Below are 26,250 nucleotides of genomic sequence, written 5' to 3' on the forward strand. Positions count from 1 at the left end.
TGTAGCAGGTATAACCAAACTGCTTTCCTCCTAAGGCTACCAGCCCTGACAAAGGGAAAAAGACTTAATCCCAAAGGACTGCATATCTTGGGTCATTATAACTTAGTCTTTTTGTCACTAGAGGAGAATAGAAGTGACTTAAAACTTCTTTTTTATTTCTCTTCCTTCAGAAGCAATGCAAAATCTCAGGCTGTGTGCTTTTACAATTAGACTGAGCCGGGAGCTTGTCCCTACACAGGTAGCATGTGCATCGGCAGGGTATTTTTACTGCAGCGAGTCCCAGATTCAGGTCTGAAGATAATAAGCTGGTTTCTCATCTTGTCTGCTTTTGTATATTCTAGCAAACCTTCCTGGAGCTGTGGCTTAGCCACTAATAAACTGGAGAGCTTTTTCCTTTCCTAAGCAGTCTTTGGAGGGAGGCTCAAGCATGTTCACTGACGAATCTGAGAAACTGTAGGAAACTGGTGAAAAAGAAGCAATTCACATAAATGTCCTGCCTAAATGAAATATAAGAGCACAAGATTTGCAGAGGAAATCAAAATCTGAAAAAGTAATTACATTTGTTTAGATTAAATACAAGCCAGTATTTTTAATAAACAAGCAAAACCTCCAGCTAACATGTTACTTCTCAGCCTTTCTTTCATTTCGTGTTTAAAATCAGATGTATTTTCTCCTCAGATCCATAATCCTCAATAAATTAACCTGTCCAAATAACACATGCACTGAATAGAACTATATCTTGGATTTTGATTACATTACTTATGGTTGCAATTTAGGTAGCCTTGATTCCAGCCACTGCTATTTCTGGAGACTTGGGCACCCTTACACTGCCGAGAAAATCTCAGTTCTTACATAGATCTGGTGAAGCTGTCGTTTGCAAACAGATAAACAAATCTCTTGTTGTTGACAAATTACTTAAAACCACAATTTTGCAAATATGTGGTGCTGTTTCTATGGTGCATCATCACTCTTTTATAGGGACTATGGACTTAACACTGTTGTAAACAGTAAAAATTTAGTTGTGAATGGGATGGGTTATATCTGTAAATACAATTCCCAAACGGTCAACAGAACTACAGGAAATGTTACGTTAACTGAACTGTTGCATAGATACAGCAAACCTGACGCTACTATGGCAGCGTAATTTGTCTTATGACAAACTTGATATAACAATAAAAGTTTATTAGCAGAAATACCTTGCTCGCTACTGTAGTGTTAGGATAAACACTGTATGGACTTCATATTACATGATGGTAGAGGTTTACTACAGTTTAGTAGTAGCTCTTTGCATTAAAACAGAAGAAATAATGCTAAAATAATGGGTTATGATAGAATGTGAAATGTTAACAAAGTAGAGCATCCTTTTGAGGCGAGGAGGCTCATCCTCCCTGCCTGCAGGTTCTCTTTGACAGGGCTACAGAAGTAATTGGCTAATGTGACAGAAGATAAGGATGTACACAACCCATATTGCCACAGTTGTGGGGGATCAGGATTAAAGCAGTTGCAAAATGAAGATGATTTTTAATATTTTAAATTACTAAACCAAAAAGTAATTCTTACTGTTGCTTTGACTATGGGTAGTATGGTAGTAGGTGACAAGCAAATTTTGAAAACTTGTTTTAGTATGGCCATTTAAAATACTCTTTATATGAAGTATATCACACTACATATGTATTACAGTTATAGCATATATAGGGCTACTGTGTTATAAATCGTTGAGATTAATCTTAACAAAGAAGATGCTGTTGACATAGGCAAAAATAAGAGTATCTGAAGGTGCCATTACTTCACTTCCACACCCTTATGGCCTTGGCCAAGCAATTAAGTAGCATAAATGTAACCCTGGAGAAACTGTTTTTCAAGTAATCTGGAGCTTCTGTATTTCTGAAAAATCAGGCTTTTAGAAATGTGGGATTCCTTCCACACATCCTTCTGGAAAGTTTATTCTTCCCAATCTGAAAACCACAGCAGCAGTAGCCGCCTTACGGATACGCGTGACAGCCCTTCTGTGTCTTTCTCCTTCTCACAGTTTGTCATTTTTGGACTTGAACGTTATAGCCTGCTCTTGCTAGACTCCTCAGCATGATGTTTTTCCCTATGCCCAGTCTTTCCAGAATTACACTATAGAAGCTGATATAGTATCCCTTTTTTTTTTTGGCGGGGGGGGGATGGGGAGGTAGGAGACAAGGAGAATGTTCTCCACAAACTCCAATTTATTTTTTCTCGGAGTTCCGCTGGTTTAAGTAGAGCTGTCATCAACACTTGCTAAGTTACAACACCCTAAAGGCTCGCACAGTGAGTTGTAATACGTGTTTTCTATAAATCATACAAAGACACATGCGTATGGCTCCTAATGCTTGTGTACACTTTCATGCACACACCTAAATACCTTTGTGTATATACAGAAAATTCATCAAAATATATAGTGGTGAAGGCAATTCCTGTATAAAGTTCTTTAAGTTATTTGGCTGATAAGAATGTAAACATAGGATTTGGTATCTGGGACTATATGCACATACCTGTTAAGTATGTGGGAAGTAGTGTCACCTAGTGGTTAGCTCAAAGCTGAATGGGACAGGAGCTGTAATTCAGTATATAATAACAATATTTTTAATTCTTGCATTGCTGTACGGGAGGTAGATTAATTTACTGTTGAAACTTACAGTAACTGAAGTCCATTCAGTTTCCAAAAATGTAAGAATAGAGAAATCTTTCTATGTGTAGTAATTCCTTAAAACGATACTAATTTGATTAAAAGCTTGTTCTTATTCTTTCCTCTTCTGACAATATGATCATTAGAAATTATATCTTTATATAGTCTAAAGTAATTTCTAGTATCCCTTCTGGATGCAGGAAAATGTGGACTTGAGCACTTGCTTACAACTCAGGGAAGATGGTGCTGTTAAGCACGTACTTAAAGATATGTGTATGCTAAATTTCTCTGAGGTTTGGGGTTTATAATATGTATGGAGTACTGTAATCTGTCTATCTGCTCTTAATTTTTTGTCAAAAGACTTAAAGCTGTGATTTTCAGATATTTCTTATATAAAAATAGCGGTAGAGTGTTAACATAAAAGCTAACTTATCCCTGGATGCAGCATTATTGGTATGACTATTTGTGATGGAATCTTAATTGATTTTACCCATTACGATTTAATCTATTAAAATGAAAGAAATGCAAATCTACTGAAACTACTGAATGAAGGGCTAACCGTATTAGGAAGGAGCAGATATAAACAGGTTTCTTCCAGCTGCCATTGCTAAAAGGCAACTCTAAAATAACAGCAATGCATGTCTTAAGTTTCTGCTAACAAAGCTGATTTCTGACCAGAAGGCTAGAGTATTCTTTTTCATCTATTAAGCCCCGAAAGTGACAGTTCTTCTTCATATCCCTAATATTTCCTTTTCAGCTCACCAAGGCCAAAATGTCATCTTTTCTTGTAAAACAAAAAATCAAAGCCAAATGGTTAAAATGCAAAGTTTTGGTTAAACAAACAGTCAGTATTTCAGTGGTTTTATCTGCAGCCTGCAGAGCAACTAAACAAAGCCAAGATATTGTCCATCTCTTTGACAGACAAAGAGCCTCAGAGGTCCAAAATGACATGCCCCGGGGCTGGCACGTGATTAGAGTAATTAAATTAAATAGCAGGAAACATGTTTTCCATATGCCATTGCCTGGCCACACACAAACTGTAACAGTAAATCTTTTATATTACATTGGTTCAGGGAAATGTAGAACCATTTTAAAATGCATGATGCCCACAAAAATAAAGGGAATATAGTAGCACACTCACCAGGGTCCCTGGCTTTGGTCATTGGCCTGAAATGCCCAACAAGTTCATTCCTTATTTATTTATTATTAAAGCTGCAGCTCAAAATGCCCTGAGCATGTGAACAGTCAGGAAGTATTACTGGGTTTACAATGGAGACTAGTGCTGATGGTCCAATTCAGAGGGGAAAAAAATTAAAATCCTCCAAGTAAAGTTAAACGAAATATCTGGGGTATCTTACAAACTGAGATCATAACATACTTCTGTCAGTCTTTTGCAATAGGGCCAAACATGTATTAAAGGAAATTTTGCTTTAGTTCTGTTTTCCACAGCAATTTGAACTCAAATTTCTCAGTTTTCATGGCCAGCTATTAAGAGAAGACAGCATGTTTAACCATGCCATAATACAGTCAGAACTGCTAGTCAGTGGGATCATCTGTCATCCTTGAATTTATTTGTCACTGCAGCATTAAGATCAACTAGAACACTTGCTCATCTATTTCTGACTCATCTTTCAGTGTTTGATGCCAAATTAAATCCCTGGTACTTCTCTTTTGTTATGGGTTGGTTTGTTTGTTTGTTTTTTAAATAGGGGAAAGGCTCTAAGAAAGTTGGAAGGAGCTATTAATCAATGAGGTCACTGATTTAAATGTCCTGTCCTTAAGATTTTTACAAGATGACAGAGGAACATTTCCTATAGATTATAAATTCTGAAGACTGCAAAATGCTCTTAACATGAAGAGAATTAAGAATTTGGGGAAAACCATCTCACATAAAAACCTGTCCATGAAAGTTTGTTTAAAATGTATCTACCATGTTCTAGTGCAATATATACTGGATAATTTTGTAACCATTTTAGATAATCTATCTTTATCTATCTTAATAACTAAGTTTAATGACTACAAGGTGTCCTATATGATGTTTTATGGTTGTTGCTTCACCTCCTCTGCCTTCCCTCACTATTACGTCCCACAGCAGTGCTGGAGTGAGGAGGACACCTCTCCCTCTGCTGTTCCTGCTCCCTGGCTGGCCTTGGTCTCCAGCCACTGTCTCTTCCTTGCCAGGAGACAACCCCACCATGGAGTGGCCAGGCCTGTGTGTTAGGCAGCAGTAACTTAAGGCTCATGGCCCTTCCTTCTCTTACACCTTCTGACCATCACAGATGAGTCAAATGTGGAGGACTTGGCAGAGGGGCTGGTACAGCAGGTGATGTCTGCAGGATGGGCATGGGAGGCAGGAGAGGCTGAGAAAGCTTCTGGTGGGAAGTTATTCACTGAAGGGGAGAAACACTGTGGTAGCTTTGGGTATAACTGTTCTGATTTTGCAAAATATGTTATTGGAAAGCAGCTCTGTGTTTCACCTCTTGGTGCTTCTCCAGTATAACCCACTTTAGGGACACAAGCTATATGCTGTGAGGAGCCTCTGTCCCTGTGAACTACCACAGCACGTGAAATTTAGTCCAGTAGCTTCTGCCAATGCTAAAAACAATAATTTGGATTTTCTGTTAGTGATGACCTTGGTGAATCCCTGAGACCAACGGATTTGGATGGTTTTGTTTTTCCTGTCTGATTCCTGTTCCTCATTTTGAAGACCCACTGTAAGCCCTGAGGACCTCCTTCAGCACAGGGATTGGGTATAGCTGCAATACTAAGCAGTAGTTGTTCATTGCTGGTGCTGTAATAGAGATCTGTGGAGAATGTAATAGCTGAGGAGTGGATCTGGTTTTTGGTAGGGGTCAAGGTGTGATGCAGTACTTTCCAGCTTCTTAGTTTGCATAGAGTACCTCTGCTTTCTAGTCAGCTCTATGGCTTGAATCTCCTTGTTTTGTTAGTCTCAAGCTCTTAGTTCAATGGATGAACTTTGCAACACAGAAGAGCAAATTACACACATATTTGTCCTTCTTGACAAAAAGTTACTGTTGCATTTACAGGATTCTGCAGGTTGAATGCAACTAACCCAGCGGGATTGGGTCCCTCCTTTCCAATTTACCAAATCCTTCTCTATCCCTAAATCCCTCACCTGAAAAGATTTTTTTTTTTTCTTTTCAATATTTAGCATCCATATTAAAGCAGAAGAAAGGAAAAATAGGAAATATCAGCACTTCATGAATAATAACTTGTTATGCCTTACTAGCTGAAGTAATCATGCAGAAGAGCAGGTAGACACAGCAGAGTTGATCCTGGCAAGAACATGTGAAGAGCTTCCAAAAATTCTTCTTCTCTAATGGACCTAACCCACTATGAGCACCTGTTTATAACTTAATGTTCTGCTTTTTGCAATGACACTAAATGTGCAAGTGGCCATGACAGTATGAAAGAGAACCAAACACTGACTCTTTCCCATCATTGACCAGCCAAGTTCACAGTATCCTTTCAGGCTGAAATGATCCACTTAGTCATGGCCTCTAGGATTGGGTACTGAAAACCAAATCTATGAAGGAAACTGCGTTATGAAACTGTGTCTCTGTGATGACCGCCTGTAGCTCACCTTTACAATAGCAGCTTCACACACACTGTGCTTCTGCACGTACAGCATTCCACCAGACTGAACCCGCTGCCTCTTCTCTGACTGTGTTTTATGCCAGCTTATTTCACAGCCTGAAAGCATCTCAGTGGTCAATGGCTGTGGGAACCGCTTGCCAATGAAACAGCGCAAGGCTCAAGAGTGCAGCTACTGGATCACTCTAAAGAGCCAGACCCAGATGGAGCTGGGAAGAACCATGGGCTTCAGCATGTCAACTGCAAAGCACCTCCTGGTCAGCTCACCCCTGACATAGCTTCTTACCGAAGTATGGATTCTTGCACAAAAGCAGACCTTGAAAATGAAACTGAGTTAATGTGCTTCGAGTCTTGTTTCATTAAAAGCTGGAGGGAAAGGGCCAGAGAGATTGAAATAAATGATTCCTTCTTTTACAAGAGAGAACAAGCATCTATAAGAATGACATATAATAGTCACTAACTTGAAAGCAGTTGATTATAATAATCCAGCTTCTCAGAGATGACCTCAGAAAATGAGCAGCATGCTTCATTAGTGTGTTATCCATCAACATGGATAAGTAACAGCCCCCCTGCTCATTCGCAGTCTCTTGCTGTAGGAATGAATCTTGCTCCTGCCCCTCCTTGCCCCCCAATTTTTTTTTTGCCTGTGTTTGTGTTCTCAGAGCCTGTCTGAGAAGGGATGGACATTCTTATGAAAAAGTTTGCTCACACAGCTCAAACAGTAATGGTGCACATATTTTAACTGAAATCATTAGCATCTTCAGCAAAGCCTATTGACATGCAGAAATGGTCAAACCAGAGCTATTCAAGTGAGGTGTCCCTGGGCTGAGCCCATGGTGATGGTTCCTGTGTTGCCATTTTAATTCTCCTGTTAGAAACACTAACAAAGAAGATTGAAACTCTCTATATAAAGCCAGTAACTTCAGAAGACTAAAATCTATGCAGAAACATGACAAAAGACATGAACAAATGTAGGAAAATAGTGAGAACCAGATAGTTGCTGAAAAAAAAGAAAAAAAAGGATAGCAAGGGATGTGCTGTTGGGCTTGGGGGACTTCGATGCCATAAGGCAAGATGTCAAAATGGGTGAGAAATGAGGGAAACCTGATCACCACCTGCCCCTGTGTAGAGTTAGGTAGCTGAGTGATGGAACCATGTTCTCTGATGTGTAGTAACTCTTCAACTTGTATTTTCAGTACAGGAAGATCTAGGAGAGCAAGCCTTACAAGCAGTTGGTCTTGGTAGCTATCCCTCTGTGCACGGGGGAGAGCATTTCTCAATTTCTGCCATGTGCTCCATTTGGGTCTGTTCAATAATAGAGATTGGCTTTAAAAATCTGCAAGCTGTGGTAGTTTTTAGGTGGCAGCTTTAGGCTTTTCTTGATGGGGGCAAAAGAAAAAGACTAAGGAAAATTTTGGAGACTGGATCCTCCAGGCTTCACTAGCTGCTTTATAGAGAACCTGAGCAAAGCCTCCTTAAGCCCTTGGCATCACTGTGTTGCTGCTATGTCATAGCTGTAATTTTCACAAGACCCTTTGTTGAGGAAATACAGGCAGTATGAACAGAAAGACCTCCTTGGTCTCCTGGGACTCAAGAGGTCACAGGCCAGAACATAAGAGGAGACAGATTATGCACTGCTTTCTGCATTAGAGCACCTATGTCTCAAAGGCATTTGGGCTGGGCTGCTCTTCCAGGGCATTAAACAACAGAGCTTTATAAAGCTTTAGCCAGCGCTATACTGCAATGTGCATTTATTCAGTCTCGTATATTAAGGGAAGGAGGAAAAAGAAAGCTTGTGTGTCTGACAGAGAGAGACATTCAGAGGACAAAACAGGATCCTTCCAAAAATGAGGCATTTAAAGAAACAGCTTTCCAAGAACACATAATCCTCTTCAATGACAATAATAATAAAACCCCATGCTGTCTGATATAGGAAACGGTAAATTGCCCAATGGTATGAAAGTAATATCATCTGACTGTCAAAATGTGAAGTGATAATTACTGGGATCTGGACTTACAGAGTTTGGATTTATGTGAGTTAGGTACCCCTGATTAACTAATTCTGCCTAATGCTGTCTCAGTCGTCTCCTTACATGCTGTGTTTTCTAACAAAAGGGGGAGCAGTAACAGAAGTATCAAGGTGCTGCCATCATGAGTATCTGCAGGAGAAAAAACAGCATAAACTTGTTGGACTCGATGATCTCGAGGGTCTCTTCCAAGCAAAATGATTGTATAAAAAAATATGGGATCAAAAAAGAAAAAGCACTCTCAATATTATTCTGTGCAGGTATCTGTGAAATGCTATTTTGCAATACGACATGGTTGGTCAGACAATTCAGTTCTTGTTTTAATTTTGTGCTGATTCTCAGTACCTTCTGTACCTGAAAGTTTAGAATAGGAGAGACACACAAAAATAACAATCTCCTTGGCAATTATTAAGAAAGTAGATTTGAAATAATTTATGAAAAAGTGGATCATTTGCAAAACTGACTGGGAAAGAAAAATGACTTCTGATTATTCTAATTATTATGCACTTTCACACAGAAGTGGCATTAAAAAAAACCAAAAAACACCCAAAACAAAACACTAGAGAATTAGTTATTCTTCCTGCAGAATTTGATAGAAAACTACATTTTTAAAGACTACAGTTAAAAACTTGATACAGATGTACAAGACCTTCAGAGTAAAGGTTACAGAAAGCTAGCTAAGTATTCAGATGGGTCTTCTTTGCATGTAGATGGATGACTAATTTTCACAAAACAAATCCAGTACACTGCCCTCCATATCATCATCCCCCTCCATCCAGACAGTCTATGGCTCAAGTTTGATCCCAGAAATTGTAGTGTCAGCTTGTGTTAGGCAGGATCTCTGCACTCACAGACTTGAGGAAGGGCAGAACAGCACAAGGTTAGTTGTCTCCATTAACTCCTTAAGCCAGTAAGAGAGGAACTAAAGTAGCCAAAAAAAATTAACTGAGCTAGGATATATAGGACAGCAGGTACATCCTTCTAGGGAAGGAGGGAGGAGAGAAGGCAGACGTTATCTTGGGAAATCTGGCATTGTTAAAAACTTACTTTTGCATTTCTCCTGCCCTTCATAGCACTTCTCAAGGCCAAATATATCATAATGTGCTACCACCTTGGAAGGACCAAGTGTGCAGAAAGGGTGCTTCTAACAGCACATCCTCCAACCAACTGTCCTTATGTTTCAGGGCTATGTTAGAGTCAATACAATCAGTTCGAGGCAACTATGGAAATGTGAAGTAAAACAAATGTCACAAAGGCTCCATAGTCAGATTAAAAACATCTCGATCAGCTAATTTAAGCACTGAATCACTTCCAAGTAAGTATCTGGTCCATCAAAACCTCTCTAGCTACTAAGGCCCCTGTGTAGTCACCACAGAGAATTAGACATCGCTGAAGAATGATTTCAAGTTACTAAGCTCCTACCCTTCTGACTTTCAGCTGCTGAAGAAGTAACCCTTGGGGTCTCCAACAGCTGTGCGTGTCCACAGGTAGCCAGGGAAGTCATCCTGTATGGGCTAGATGAGTTATAGGGCCAGAATCAAACCAAGCAGGAGGAATGGGACATGAGCTCAGCAAACGGGGACTAGAAACCAGGACACTTCTAAAGGATGCCCCTTCCCAGTCCTGCTTGTGGGCATGGGGGCATGAGCGTGGTCGAGAAACCCGGCCTTTCTGCTGGCTTTGCAGGTTGAGCTAATTGTATTTTTTGCCTTTAAATCTAATTCCAAATTAGGCTGAATTAGAAGAGAAAAACAAACAAAACAAAACCAAAACCCAAAACAAATGCAAAGCACAAAAATCAACCAAATATAAAGTACAGTGTCCAACAAATACAGTGGTACAATTCCACAAAAATCACTGGAATTATTGCTCTAGTGCAGATATGATAACTTTATCCAGGATGCTCCTCTTCTGTTTGCCTGAGCAGCAATTCAGCATATGATGTTCTAAGCTATATTCCTCCACTGATAAATGAGGTATAGAAGCCTCACTACCACCCAGATGATGGGAACTGAATAAGGAAATCAGAAACTAAACAAATCAATGAAAAGCAAACAAACATCTCTTAAGTGGATAAGTAGGACATGCTGCTAGTGGGACAGAATACAAGAAGGAAATTAACTCAGCTAATTTTGGCTGCAAATTGTGATGTGTTCATAAGGGGAAGAAATAAGTGCACATTTTTAGATTGGTGCTTGGGAATAATGTTTATAGATTTTTACCTCAGAATGCCAGTGAAGATAAAAACAGGGTATAGTTGACTTTAGTGACCCTAATGATAATGAAAATGGAATGAAGATAGTGAATGAATGAGTTGCTGAAAAGAAAGGATGAGTGGTCGTGATAGTGTCTGGAGTGGTGCTTCTTTGCTGAGGAATTCAGCTTTTAAATCAATTTTGTTAATGTCAGAAGATGATAAAAGGCTAATGGTGTAGTATCTGCATTCCAGTGATGTGTGTCTGTCTTAAGTATATGAATATTATGAAGCATTTTCCCTCATTTAGTACCAATTACTTCTTATTTGGCTTTATTTTTTGGACAACAGGACAGAATAAGCATCTATGGTTCAAAAAAAGCCCAAAAAACCCCCACAATTCCTAGAAAAATCTAGGTCTAGCCTCCAAAACAGGAATATTGTAAATCTGAAACAGTTAAGGCTACTCTTCTAATTCCAACATAAGTATTTAAACAAAAGGCATCTCAATAAAATCCCTATTGAAAGCATGATTTATAGATACAAGATTCTAAATCCATAATAAACAATAGGGCAAGCAGTATACTATTAATGCTAGTTTTAAGGTTTCCTAAGCTAAACCCTGACTTTTTAATCTGTTTTTTGAGATTTATTATTGAGAACACATTACTTAGTTGGTATATCAGTAAAAATAATTAAATTTGATTTACGCAAATATTTATTCTTACATGTTTTGAAAGCATTTTATTTTAGTTAAAATTACACCAGAATCAATGCTGTTAGGAGCTTCTGCAATTGAAATAAACAGGAGAGGGAGAATGCAATGATTTTCTGAACTCTTTGGGGAATAATAATTCATGTACTTCAGCAACAGAGGTAGGTTTGCATTACAAACTATTTCTCTCTGTAGATCTGAAGCAAAGTTCAGGAAATGTCACAAAGCAGTAAAACATCTAACATCTTCATGGAAGCACTTAGGTGTTTCTCTAAAGTGGGACTTCACCATCTCACGCAATTGCTTTAAAGTCTGCAAAGTCTGTGGAGTCCCTGCTCCCCCACATATCTACAGGTGGACTCTGGTTTCGCAAAGGTCTTGAGGAACACTGAAGAGGTCAGTATAAGTTCAGTGTCAGATCAACACATTTTGGGTTCCAGGCAGATTTTAGAAATGTCATGGAAGTTATTTCTGTTCATTATCTGAATTTTGGATAATCAGGAGCCAAGCAACCAGGATTTCCTTTACCTTTCCAATATGGTACAACATATGATCACATGTTCAAGACAGATGCCACGATGGGAAAATGAGCATGCAATAATAATATTTCCACATTCACTAAAACTTATAATGACTGATGTAGGATAAAACAAGAGACTGAAAAAAAGACTTTGTGTAATCATTGTAAGAATCGCGTAATTAAAACCTTGCTTCTGAAAGCCTGAATTGTTTCAACGATGGGTAGTAAACATATTTGGTTATACAAAGCAAAAGCACAACTAAGTTATCAACTTTACACAAAGTCAGATATCTGAAAGGGGATCTTTTAAAAAAAAACTTTATTTGAGAAAGGAAGAGACTTATATTAGAAGGCAAAAAAACGGGAACATACAAACAGAATATATTTACAACACAAAACAAGAGATCACCTCTAAGGGTGCAAATTATAATAAATACAGTAGATTTAAAATGTAAGAGACAATTATCAATTAGAAATGTGGTTGTTTAAACCCAGTTTTCCTTTTCACTGGTTCCAGGTAGTTTCTCTATTTTAATTTTATCTAAATTTGAAAGATTCTGAAATTAAAGTTCACTAACGTACTGGGGTTTCTCACCTGAATGACACTATAAAAATATCTTTTGTCCTTTGTGAATACATGTCTTTGAAGTGATACTGTATAAAAGTCTTTCCATTTGCAAACTTCTCTCCAGATAAAATTTATATTAAAAGATGCACTATCCCTTTTATTTGAGGCTTATGTCAGGTTTTAAATAAAACGAAAATTATACAGAATGGGAAAAACATGTAGTTACTTTTTTTTTTTTTTAATGTGAATATTTTTTTCATCCAAAGTGGAGAAATATTTCTGTTCAAATATGAAGCACACATAAAAATCACCTACATTTTCTCAATTAATAAGTCTTCCATATCTAAGATGATCTTTATGTTTCAAGAGGCCTTTCATTATATAGCAACTATTTAGTCATTTGTTTGTAGGCTTTCTAGGAAAAAGGATAACATATCTTTAGAAGTTGCAACATTTTAGAAAAGATTTAATAGTATTAGAGCATATGTAAACAACACATGCTACTAACATATTTTAGAACAATGTCTACATTTGGCAAAACAGCTATCTCTTTTGAAACAGGATACTGCACCTTAAAATACCTCAGCTTTAGAAATATAAATATTTTCAATAGAAAAAAAACCTGACAAGGATTCCAGGTCAGTTTGGGATTATCCATATTAAAGGGGACCTTAATACAATGAATCTTTAACTAGCTTAACAAAAGTAAACCTATAAAACAAGGTAAACATATCAAAAGGGAATATGAAGGAAATGTTTCACTGGAAAGCTTCCTTAACAATTTCCCTACTCGCTTTGTTATTTTCTTTGACAATAAATCAATTCATAGAGTGCCTTTAAAAACAGAGGGAGCGCTGCCCCATCCCCCCCCCGCCCCGCATTCCTCAGCACATGAATCACTTGGGCTTCCTGTTTCCATAAGGCATTTCCTCTCCCCCCTCCCAAACTCACTTTTCTGCAGGAGAACAGCGGGGACCTGACAAAGTATCGACTTAAATAAACAGGGCCCTTGCACCGCATCCCGCCCCGCTCTGATGTCGCAGCCAGAGAAGGGGACGCCAGCTCGCTGGCTGCACCACGCTTGACTCAGCGCTGCTCAAACGCTCGCCAACAAGCTGAGGTTTCTTTTTGCCAAGCTGGCATTTTATGCACAGCCCTTATTTTTAGTATTTGTCCATGAGACCTAGCGGTAAAGGTTATGTGATATTGTATGATTAGTCTTTGTTAAAAACAAAACAAAAACCCACAAGTGACTGGATATCGGATGATAACAATAACAGTTCTGTGCTTTTCCTGCAATATCCTAACAACTGATTGGAGCCTAATGCTGCATTTCGCTTCTCACTGAAGGATGTCTCTGCAGATAGTTTCGTCAAATAAGACAGAATGAGAAGTTAACTAAGCAGTGCAAAAAAACAACAACAAAAAAAGCCATTTTTAAACAGTGCCGTGCCTTGTCTCTTGTATTCTTCTCTGAATTATACTTTATACACCAGCCTGAGACCACTGATATAGCAGTCAGTACCTGTCTACTGGGGAAATAATTACCCTAATGTTAACAGTGTTCAAGACTACAGTATGATACAGTATATACAGACAGCTCAAAGCAAAAGTCAGAGGATTCAAAATCAAAGAAGAATGTTTCATCAATCAGGTCTGGAAACTAATTCCAGCAATTGCTGATCTCAACAACCTACGTGACACGAGTTCTCTTTCACTAGAACTAAGCGATGTAAAGTAATCCTGAGCTAATACAAAGTCTATCAGCTATTATGCAAAGATTTATGTAGAATAATTGACTGCAACAGGTATTTTATCAATTAGTGGCCATAAGAATGAGCTTTCCAAGTGTGCATACAACACTTCTGCCTTTGTTAGATTATTTAAACAGTAAATCAGGATTTGCTAGATCAGTGAATCAAAACACAATTGCTTGTCAAAGCCTAAAAACGCACATGATGTTCAGATAATAACCTTAATTACAAATCCTGGAGCTATATCTTTGCCTATTACCTGTTGCATAAAAGCAGCTTGCTCCCCAGATTCCATTTGCTGGGTTTGAACATCCTCATCACTGTCTGGTGGCTCCTCTTTGACTTTCACAGCCCCCACCTGCTGTCCTATTCTGTCATCCACGGCAGCGCCGCTGCTCTCAGCCCTAACGCTGGCACCGCTGGCGGGACCTCGCTCCTCCTGCATCGAGTGGTCGCTGTGAAGCTCTTCTTCAGCTTCCTCCAGGTGACTGCCAGGCTGCTTCAGCTGCTCGATGGACTTAGAGAGCATCTGGAAAGAGAAGGAGGGAATGCAATTATTGACTCCTTTCACTGATGCCGAACACTGAGAAGTACCAGATTTGCACAGACAAAATTAAAGCTTCTGCAGAAACCCAGGTAGTGATTCGTTGCTGAAATACTAATATACAGGGAAAAAAAGAAGCAAAGTTCCTAAGGAAAAGGTCCCTTTTTTTTCTGCAGTAGAAAGCATCATGTACATAGCGCATGCTATACTAAACTAAAAATGTGTCAGAATACTGAAAACACTATGCGTCTCTTACACTCTTACAGCTGGTTATTAAGAGAAATCAGTCTCCCTTCATCCTCTTCAAACAAACGCAGAAATTGATTAAAGTATATTAGAGTTCACCTTCCACAATACAAAATAATAAAGGAAGTCTAAGGTAAAAGACAATTAGCAATCTGGTTAATATTTGTTACAAGCAAATGAGGGAATGTTCACACAAGCCTCTCTATCAATCAAAGCACCAAGGCTCTGAAAAGCAACAAACGAGTTGTGACAAAGAGCTGGTGTCAGTCCCCTCTCCTGTGGCACAAAGATACTACAAGCATGGCTGTCCCTGACTGGAAAGACTACAGCTTTCTTCATGCACGGTACAAGTATCTCAGTTTCAGCAGTGATGATATAACACAGCTACCCAGACAGTATTGGTTTTACACCATTAACTGCTATTGTAAAGCTCTGCTGAGGTGCCAGATGCCTGAGTGTTGCAATCAAGTAGGTTTTTATGTTTTACTATATAAGATGCGGCAAAATGTATTCTAAAATAGTCCAGATGTAGTCCAAAAAGCCAAAACTGAAAAAAATCCCCACTTTGTTGAAAGAGGCACAAATCAGATGAGTGAGTAAGCATCTGCAGGGTCAAATGAGTAATTATCAATTATTCAACTGTCCCACTTGATTTGTATCACCAAAGCCAAATATACTAAGAGGGGGAAAAAAACCACACCTCTTACCATTATTTTTACATACTTTGCTCTTCCTACTTGCTTTCCCTACCGTCAATTCTTTCAAATGGAATTTTAGCTAGTACTATATTCTGAGTTACTGGATGGCTTCTGTACAGCTATTTTTGTCATAAACCATGGTCTGTCTAGCTTTATTCTGCTTGCTAATGCACATAGAAAAACACCACCCTAGTGAAGCGCAGGGTTGTCATGTAAACTATGATCAAGAACCTACAGCTGGATTCAGGAACTCCCACAAAGCCAACAAGAGCTGAAAGATCTGTTTGTCCAGTTCCAGTTGATGCTCTGATGCATAAGCCTTCCATCAGCAGAGAAACAAATTCCATATTGGAAATCTACAGGCTTTGGTCACAGCAAACCTTCATTTTTGAGGAGTAATGAGACTTTAATGGCTTACTAAAAAGAAACAAACAAAAAAATCCCTTTTCATTATTGTAGTAACTGGCAAATCACAACACGTGTATCCTGCCTGCTGCAGGTGGCATGCTCTAAGCTGGGGAATCCTTACTGCTGTAACTAAAGCAGATTGTCTCCTTTTAATAAGCAGCATCTGGGAAATTTCTCAGATCAAACCCATAAATCTCTCCCAGTTGTTTCTCAGGGGATGACACTGACCAAGAAGGCACTGAAGTTAACCACGTGTATTCGGCTCAGGTACACTTCAGTTAAACACCTGTGGGCAAACTCCCTCCACTCCTCAAACAAGAAAAGCAAGGCAGGGCTGGTTGCTTGGCTGGCTGTGAGCAAGAAAACTCAAGCTGAAACATCTGTGTGACAGATAATCTTGTACAGCTACGAGAGTCACTGATGCTCATCCATCTGTAAACCATTCCCTGTGCCAGTTACTTGACATCAGGTGGGTTATTCTGCAGGGGAGGCCAAGTGAAAATGAGTGCATGTCCACAGCAAAGAGACTTATTTAGCTCACTACTGCTCTCCTTTCTTTTATGCTTTTTCACTCCTATGTCAGGCTCTTTCTTCTTCATGCTGCTGTGTGGCACAGATCTGCTGATGAGCTTTCTGAAGAAACACATGATGAACTGCAGTATACAATCCATATGTGGAACATCTTCAAACGCTTTTTGCATGTCATCAGTGGAGTGATGCTAGCACATGTAAGGGGGCTGCGGAGAGTGGAGCGGTATTTGTGTGCATTTCACTTTGCCATGTTCTTGTTTTGGAGACTGCTCACAGGCCATGGAAGTCAGCAGGCAGTTTGCTCTAGACTTCTGCAACAGGAGGAGCTAAACAGATTTTCTAAAACTCTGTGAAATTAGTCTTTATATATTTACACAGTAGATTTTACAAAGTGCAATCATATTATCATCTTTACTGCAAAATCTTATTAAAACCATCCTTTACATTGTGACTTTACTCAGCCTCAGGCAAGGGGCTATGAGGTGCTATAGTCATGTTCTCCTGCATGACAGAGCATGAGAAAACACGGTGGTCGTCATGGTGGGGGCAAAACCTAAAAAACACTCCTGCTGCTCAGTCTGCTAAACCACAGCTGACTCGTTTCTCTGTATCACCACTATGTTTTCGTATTTGTTAAGGTGGTTTTTAAAGGCAGCTTGGCCCCATCTTATTCCAGTAATTACATTAGTAGCATTACCAGGAGACTGTTCAGCTCTCCTAAGTCAGAAACATCTTATTTTATATCTTCTGGTACCACCGTGGAAAATTACTTATCTGGAGACATGCAAAGATATCAGCTTAGAGTCAATATTTCTATCTTATCTCTCTATCTAAAGCTGGATTACATGGCAGAAAATGAGTCCTGAATGAAACACTGCTCAAGTCCTTTCACTGTGCAGCTGGGTACTTCTGCTTACACTTAATGTTTAAATCTTTCACTTTAAATCCTCATTTTTATGCATATATTTGATATTGGAAAAGTGATCACTTAATCTAAGTTTTAATAAGACTAGATTTAAAAATAATAATAAACCCATGTTTTGTTTTACTAATAAATTAGAGTTTTACAGATTGGTCTTCTTTAACCAGTAGACATTACTGTTATTGGTATTCCAACTAAAGGAATCGCTCAAAAAAATGGTTTCATGTTAATGTAACCTATATTTTTTTTCCCTTTTATTTTCAGGAAATTAAACTGTAAGGGATATGCATGAGCCAAAGTAAATAGTGGCAGCAGGAGAGGAAGCATTTACAGACATCAACTCTGTTGTATAACTGCAAGAGTCCAACCAAAAGAGACATCAAACGCAATATAACCTACTTGCTTCTACAGAAAAATGGAAGGCTAAGTATGAATAATCTGACATTGCAACAGACCATTTTATAAGTCCTTCAGTTGCAGCTCCTGCCTTTTTTTCTCCTTTGTAATGATAATCTCTTGGAAAAACACCATATTTTAAATAAAATATCTTTAAAAAGAGACAAAGCACAAAATTCTGCAACAGCAACTCCATACATTTCTTTCCTTAATGAACTGTTTATTTCAAATACATGGTGGCCATTTCTAAGAAGTCATGTATGTACTTATGGAGCACACTTTTTCCCCTCTCCTATGGCTATAAGATTACTTTGATCAGCTATGTATGTTGTTATATCTACTGAAATGACTTGGCACCTGCTTGTGTCTGTTATTCATGTAGCATAACATTTCTAAGGGATGTATTTATCTATCAGAATCATTCTTCTGCATTGTAGCTTAAACATTAGTTCTCAATAAGGGAGAAAAGACTTTGGGCATTTTTCAGTGCCAAACACAGTCTGCCGCTGCTATAGTTTTGTCCAAATAATCCCCTGCTATAAGCAACATTTAAAAGAAGAAATGTTCTACCTCTCATCTTCAAAAGATGCCAGTCAGATGTGAAAGCTGGAAAGCCAAACCTTCAGTTGTAATATAGGTAAAGAAACTAGATTAATTTACCCCAGCTGAAGCTGATTCAGTCTTCTGTATTTCATAAATTATCATTCAGAGAAGTGAATGATTAATCTGGGTGTAACCGTACCTTTTCAATATTCCTATTGACAACAAATAATCTTCCTACTTTTCCATATTATTTTTTTAACTGATATTTGTCAGTTACAATCACCCTCCAAAGCACTAAGAAATTTTCACTTCCTATATATTTTTTATCATGGATTTTTTACCGCACAGTCTTGCCCAGTCACTGATTCCCTACACAAAGATGCTTTGAACCAACTAACATCCTGGAATAAAAACTGAAATTCAGGTACTCCTTATCTAAGCTTTAATATTATCCATACTGCTCCCATACTTCAGTGCACACTACCAACTGCCCCATTATTTAACCTTTAATACTCTAATACAGACAAGGTTTTTACCATTGAAAACAAATCGTCAAAATGCCTTTCCTAGAAGTCACAGGGTCAAAGCTTTCTAGAGACAGAGATACACAAATAACATCAAGATTTTAAGTTTTTTATGTAGTAATGGTCTTTTTGTATCCAACTGCAATAATTTTAGATGGGGGTTTCAGACTTTTGATTCCCTTTATTGAGCAGAATGAAGATCTGCAATAGTGATCAAAGGGCCTTATGAGGAAATAGGCTTCATTTAGACAGAAGTATATTAAAGCTGACAATGGCAAAGATGATCTTCCCTAAGACAAGTGGAGTTCAGGTTACTGCACATTCATTATTATTTTTAGCCCAGAAAGCTGGGACGAGGGTTTCTACCTACTTTTGGCTGGGATGTCAACATTTGCAGAATGTTTTCAGGAGGTCAGCATACTAGATCCCGCAGGTATAGATGTCAGACTTCAGTGGAGACGTATACCGTTTCCCACATCAAAAGCCTGGCATCTGACAGCTGACCAGAAATAATCCATAGGGGATCTTCTCTTTGTTATTAAGGACAGAGGCACACCTCTTGGCAATGATTTGTTTCTTTTCAGAATGGAAATGATCCACGGGAATTCTTTACCTTTGACCTATGTTAGATTTTGCTTGTTATCACCCTCACAGCAGCACAGGCTTGCTGCTGAAGTATATTCTTTTCTCAAAGAAAAGAAATGACTTTTAATACAAGATAAATACAAGATCAATGAGGTAGGAAAAAACTCTTCCTTTTCTGTTGTTAAAGAAAGATTCACCTATATGTCTGCAAAAAGATCTGACCAAAAAACATCTTTCAGGGAGTGCTGACACATTCCATATCATCTTACTTCAGGGCAAACATTCAAATACTGTGTTTAGTTGAAATATATTAAAGCTTTAAGTACTTGAAGTCCTAAACATAAGGAAAAAAAGGAAAGAGAAAGAGAAAAGGAAAAGAAGGTATTAACTTGTTCTAAGTGCTTGATCAACTGGCATTTCAGTCTAGTCAGCTTAAAAACGTTCTGGTCTTTCTCACCAAAACTTTTAAGAGAATGTTTGAGTATTTGCTATTAAAACCAAAACAAAACAGAAAAAAATCAACCAAGCACCTAAACAAAAAACCCAGCCAAACCAAACCCCACCACATTTTTCATGACTGAAATGGAGGGAATTAGACCTCTGCGAAGATCTCATTATACAGCCTATGAGCCGAAGAGTAATGGACAGAACAATGGAAAATAACAAGCGCATGTGTTCACTTGATACATGCCCAGATTTGGCCTAGCAAATGGGAAGATACTGTGTTGCTCTGCTACGTGGTCCAGAATAGCTATAGTTTTAAGGTTCAAATAACTTTGCAGAGTTTAAGTTTGATTGTAAAGCCATGCAAATTATATAATGAACAAATAACTTCAACTGAAAATAGAGGCAAGTTTTAAGAATGAACAAAATATATTCCACCATGCTATCAGAGTTCAAAAACCTTATGCAGGTGCAGGTGTTCAATCTAAACCTTTAGTTTAAATGGTTAAAGAATATAGCTTTAAATTCAGTACTCAAAACCCTCCTTGATTTGATCTTTTATCACTCTCTTGTCTAAGGGCTGCCCTTAAATTCCAGTTTTAAAAAATAAAGTTTAAGTATGTAAGAAACCCCCCCGGCTTTCAGTGTTCTTGCAGAGGATAGATATGTGATTAGAGCACTGATACTTTTTTTAATAGTATTATTCAGAATTGTTCTTCAGAGAACAGTGCTGCAGAAGAACCTGGATGCTGCAAACTGTAAAGCCTGATGAACCACTTTCATTCACTGATAACCTGCTGCTGCTGTGGCTGCAGGACGATCCTATTCCTCCTTGGGTGTTTGCTGCTCTGATGAGTTCCTGTTTGCAATGAAGGCAAAGGAAGTGGGTTGTGGAGGTTTGAAGCAGCTAAAGGCCCTAGGACAAACTTAAGTTTCTACTACCTGCATATGTGTATAGCCTATACTTTAGAGAATAAAAGCTAGGTTCACTAGGTTTTAAAAAAGGAATTCTTTTGTCTCTTCATCAGAAACAACCACGTAAGAATGAAAGTGTATTTCGTGTATGAGAGGGAATCATTCTCCTTAACATATATTTTCATTGTGGTTTAACTCAGAAAAAAAAAAAAGGTTACTGAAACAAGTATTATTCCAAAGCAACTGCAGTCTTTTTACTTCCTTATCCAGCTTAGTTCTTGTGAGGTGCAATGCATTTCTAGTCCTATGTGACTAGGAATATGTTTACGCAACTCAAGTTTGATTTTCACACTCAGGACAAATGTCCCTATATGCCACAGCACATATCCCCAAATGCTATGGTAGAATTTATGTCAATAAGCATATGATCTAACAAAAACATGTCAGTGGGGTTCCTTGCTTTGTGAGGAATGCATGAACTGATCAGTTAGTAGTGAATACCCACAAACAGCACAAAGACTCACTACTTTACTGGTAAAAATTCTTTTCTCTTCAGACAATTGAGGGCAGGTGAAATATTTTCAAAACCTGAGGCTACAAGATATACATATGCCATCTTGATTAAACATATGGAATGCATACTCGAAGAAAAGCCAACTGGAGTCCTAGTTGAGTAATCAAAACACCCAAGCTGAGAGGGGTTAACATGCAAGGATCAGCTCTGAACTTTGAAGTTTTCTGGTCTTCATTTTTCCTAATTAAGACAAGATTTAATAACCAAACCACTGTATAAACTATGTACTTAAACTCTAGGTTTGTTTCTAATTTTGTTGGAAATTTTTAGTAGATTCCAAAGAATCAGTACCCCCTGGGAAGTTCACGCAGTAAGGTGGATTGATTTTTTTATATTTTTTTCTTTTCTCTTAGGTATAAGGGCTGAATGCCCCCTTTTCATATTTTCTTCTTTGCCATTGTCTCTCACATATGGTTATTAATCAACCCTCAAACAAAAAAAAAAGGCAACTAAAGATGCATGATCAGTGTCTTTGAATTACTAGAGGAACTCCAGCAAAAAAATTTTGGAAAGCTATGTAGTAAGTGCAGAAAAACATTTTCCAGACAAAAGCATTTAATTACTTGGATATTTAATTTAGATCAGGGAACAGCATCACATTTGTTGTAGAAGCGTTAGCTCCTGATAAATCTGTTTAGATTCTGCTGCTCTATGTTTCTTAATGGATGGTCCCTTTACTTCTTTCCCCCTCTCAGAATAAGGTATTACTCTACAGGGCAAGAGGGGTGCAATTCAAAGCTGTATCTGATGTTAGCAATAGCACATTCTTGTCTTTCTCCTTACATGGCAATTTTATATCCCCATATAGATTATAAACTTTCATGTTACTAACTGACTTACAGAGGAAAGGTTGGTTTGATAAAAAATGATTAAAAATTTCTCCAGATGTTTAGTAAGTTTCTTACACAAAAAAGGATAAATTTAATTAGCTGACTGAGTTCAAATGAGTTATATATTTATTCCAAATACTAATCCACAATGAGAAAGCTTAACATACCATTCAAAGGCAGCTGCATGGAATGATTGCTAAAGCTAAAAAGTGACCATTAAAAAGTTGGATAGGAATCTAGTAGTCTTTAAGGCATCATTATTTAGCGTTCAACAGGAAACCACCTGTCATTTAAACCTGTAAGATGCTTTGAACCCTATTTTGTTGAATTGTATTCTAACTGCTGTCAAGAACCACAAATTACCTTTGTAGCATATTTCAGAAGGCTGAAAGTGAAGATCTATACACCACACAAATGTATACACAAACTATGCTTAAACAAGACATTTCTGCAAGAAACTGCCTACTGACTGTGGCCACATGGAACCTAAACTTCCTTATTAGTTTTCAGCCTTCATGTTTATGTGAAATTCCTTACTATGGGAACTCACCTTATTCATGTGGATCTGCTGCTGGTACTGTTTCTGCTTCTCCAAAAACTGTTGATGTTGCTGCTGGATGACCAGCTGGGCCAAAGTGCTCTGAGGAAGAGGAGCTGACTGGGTTCGATTCAGCGGCCTGTGACGAGGCAGTTTGTGAGCAGCTCTTATGCCAGGTGAGACTCTCTCCTTTGCTGCTAAAGGAGACTGTGGATGAAGAGGAACTGCTCCTGCAAAACAGGGACATTTCACTCCCTTGTGAAGAACAACAAACTAATCGTTCTAATAGGAGAGAAAGCTTTCAGCGAGAAAAGGGGTGTATATTGCAGAACTCTGCATCAGCGCTGATGCAGCGGGACACGTACCACGTGCCTCGCCACGCTGGGAAGTTCAGCAGCTGCAAAAGAATGTGATGAAGTAATCATTTTCCCTTTTCTGTAATCATTGAATTCTTTCAGGCTAACAGACTGGAGCAGAATCACTAAACGGGGAAAACAAAGATACTATTCTTTTTTCTCCCACCCTTCCACTTTTCCTAATGGTTAGGATGGATATTATCTTTATTACCACACTTAGTTTAGTGTGAATATAAATGTCATTAAAAACATCTTAAATTATGATTGTGTTGAAGCCTTGATCATTACCAGTCACAAGAAGTTTCTGCTGTCTCATTTGTTCTTTCAGTAACAGATGCTGCAAGAGAGCTTGGTGGCTGCTATTTGGCTTTCCCTCCAAAGCAACGTGAGGATGAGTTGAGGACGGAGGAACGTTCCCCCCGTACTGTCCAGCCAAGGCCACTCCTTGTCTGAGCGACTGGGTCTCCCCCTTCTGCTTTTCTTTGAATGACGATGAAGCCTGTCAAAGAACAACAGCACTGGTAACTGCTTTTCATAGACCTGGCCATTTATATCTCCGCTTGGTTAGATGGTCTAATGTCATACTTTATGAATACATAGAGAAGAAAAGGTTAACGTCCCTATCTTACACTGTGACTGTGAGACGAAAAGGAAGGAAGAACATGCCAGTTAAATGCAACACTGTGAGAAACTGAGTAATGAATCCACTCAAAAAACACCCAAACAAAACAGTAGCAAAAGCCAAAGCATAAGGAACTACTAGTTAGAACATTATTAATGAAAAGGGAGGACCTATCCTTAAAATTCCTAAAGACCTTCCCACAGCCTCCTGCACAGGAAAACAAGGGATCAGAGGAAATAGTTTCCATTTAGTCTGGAACAGGCAAGGCTTGGTTTTTCACATAATTTCCTATCAAACAGCAAGCCGATCAGCAAAACAAAATAATTACCTGAAGTAGTGGGAAGCTATTACTTTTCCTGGAGCACTCCCTGACTCCCTAAAGGACAGCACAAATGTAAGTTTTACCCTTTGCAAAGTGAATTTGTGTAGTTAAACTCTCATCTACAGAATCATCAAGAGCTCTTGTATGTGTGTGGCATTTCAAAGCACCCTTATAAATTGCAGTTATTGTTTTAAAGCTTTTGGAAGTTTTGGCCCTTCAGCACTGCAAATGTACTTGATATTTCTTTGTTGTTTAGTTTAAAAAAATTCTTTAAAGAGCAGTTAAAGCAGAATAATAACTTTTACAGAAAGAATAATAACAGAAATAAGCATGTTGAGGCTTGCAGATAACCACTTATGGTATGACATGGTAAAAACAGTATCTCTGATAATCTAAATTTAAAGAATTCTAATGAGGCAAACCAAGCTTTTCAGGAATATTTTTTGGGTGTATGCTTACTTCACACTCTACTATCACCCTTTCCTGAAAAACAAACACCAAAGTAAACTTTACATTCAACTTGCAACTGCTTATTCTGGTAACAGAAATAAACATTACTTGCATAAATCAACCCCTTTGCTTTTTCTAATGCCAAAAGTAATATTTGCTGCTAGATGGCCACATCAAAAGCTCATATGATTTGAGCAAGAAAATGAAACATATTTTCTTTCCCATTTTAATGTTATAAAATTACTTTGAAGCTAGTTATATTTTTTGTGAAATAGCTAGGAAATTTTTGATGCTATTGTCTGGAAAAGTAAGCAATACTTTTCATGATCAGTTCAATTTTTCCATCCCTTAAACACAATAATTTGCTTATAAATATCTCATGAAAGGCTTTTAGAGAACTGATTTAAAGCTTACACAATTTTATTTGCGAAGCTCTATATCTGATGTTAAAATGTTGGATTGCAGCAATTTATTATTGGTGAGAACAGTAAATGTACTGAGAAAGACATCAAATAACACAAAACTTTAACTCGACACTACGTTTACCACTGAAATTAAGTAGTAATTATAAAAAACAGTGGATTATATAGTTTGATTTTTTTTTTTTACACCATGGAAAGCTGTAATTACATCCATAGTAGTTTCATAGAAGTTACCAATTCACATTCTAAGAAATTTAAATTGAAATCAGAAAAGCTAAGTGTTTACCAGTGGCAAAATTTTCAGGTGTTTTACTGAGCCTCAGATTTCACTTCTAGGTTACTGTAACCTGGTCTAGATCTAAAGATCCCACCCATCAGCATGGATTTCCATACATTCCATGTCTGTGTTTTCATACATTTCACATATTAATTTAACATTTAGCTCTAAATAAAGGTGATTGCTGCAGACTGAACAAAAGGCATGTGAATACAACTTGTCATTAAAATATTAATGTTGTTCACATATTAGCAATTATATTTGTCTGATGATAACACACTCCTCAAATAACAAACCTAGCTATAGGAATACTAGATTCTTCCCTTAGAATGCTTCAGTCCAGCCCAGGTTGCTACTGGAATCTCATAAAATGTTACAGGTGCTGTACTTTACCAGATAGGTTTGATCATGTAATTTGAATTTTTACACTAAATGATCTCCTCATATACTTCTCACGATGTCTGAAACCTTTTATCTGATTTGCAGACATAAGGTTGTGCCCTTAAATGTTCAGACGTTGCCCAATGCAACAATGGTTCCCACACAGAATTGCTTATGTTCCAAAATGCTAAAAAAAGAGAATAGTCAGAAAGCAGGTTTTCTGGAAGCCAAAGTAGCCAGGACAGCTGGTCACTTACACTGATTTGAGGTTGTACTGCTGGAAGTCCCAAGGTAATGTTGGGCAGAGAAGGGGATGTGTACAGACTCAGCAAGTTCACTGATTCATCCTGAATCAAAAGGCGTTGCTGTGAAACCAGATGCTGGAATAAAGTAGAAAACAAGTACGTATAATCTCCAAGCTTTTTATCTTGTTTACTTTATCCTCATTACCCTGTCACACCGAAAGCCAGTTATGTATCATACATTGGTTTGCAACCCAATGGGGTTCAGGTAAGGAAAAGTACTGTCCCTGTGATGAAGCTGTTGGTATTTCTTTTCTTAAGAAAACAACCAAAATATGACTGGAATTATCCCTTGGTTAGTAAATAAAATTTCCATGCAAAACCGAAATCCTGAGGATTCCCAGACCATCTCTTCTCATTAACTTCTCATCAGC

General features: G+C 38.1%; 1 protein-coding gene across 13 annotated transcripts in view; it reads right to left on the reverse strand.

Annotated features, from left to right (window-relative positions):
* Positions 1-26,250, reverse strand: part of HDAC9 (histone deacetylase 9) — a gene marked incomplete at both ends in the record, with an annotated part of 426,230 nt that overhangs the window by 170,151 nt on the left and 229,829 nt on the right. For 10 of the 13 annotated variants that reach the window (XM_080339195.1, XM_080339188.1, XM_080339194.1 and 7 more), the window contains 4 exons: positions 14,255-14,575; positions 22,757-22,974; positions 23,389-23,599; positions 25,832-25,954. In XM_080339195.1, the coding sequence (XP_080195321.1) occupies positions 14,255-14,575; positions 22,757-22,974; positions 23,389-23,599; positions 25,832-25,954 (873 nt within the window). Of the gene's footprint in view, positions 1-14,254; positions 14,576-22,756; positions 22,975-23,388; positions 23,600-25,831; positions 25,955-26,250 lie in introns of those variants that run through there. The other 3 variants (XM_080339190.1, XM_080339185.1, XM_080339191.1) reach the window with 1 other exon arrangement.

This window comes from Nesoenas mayeri (genome assembly GCF_963082525.1).
Source record: "Nesoenas mayeri genome assembly, chromosome: 2".
Lineage (NCBI taxonomy): Eukaryota > Metazoa > Chordata > Aves > Columbiformes > Columbidae > Nesoenas > Nesoenas mayeri.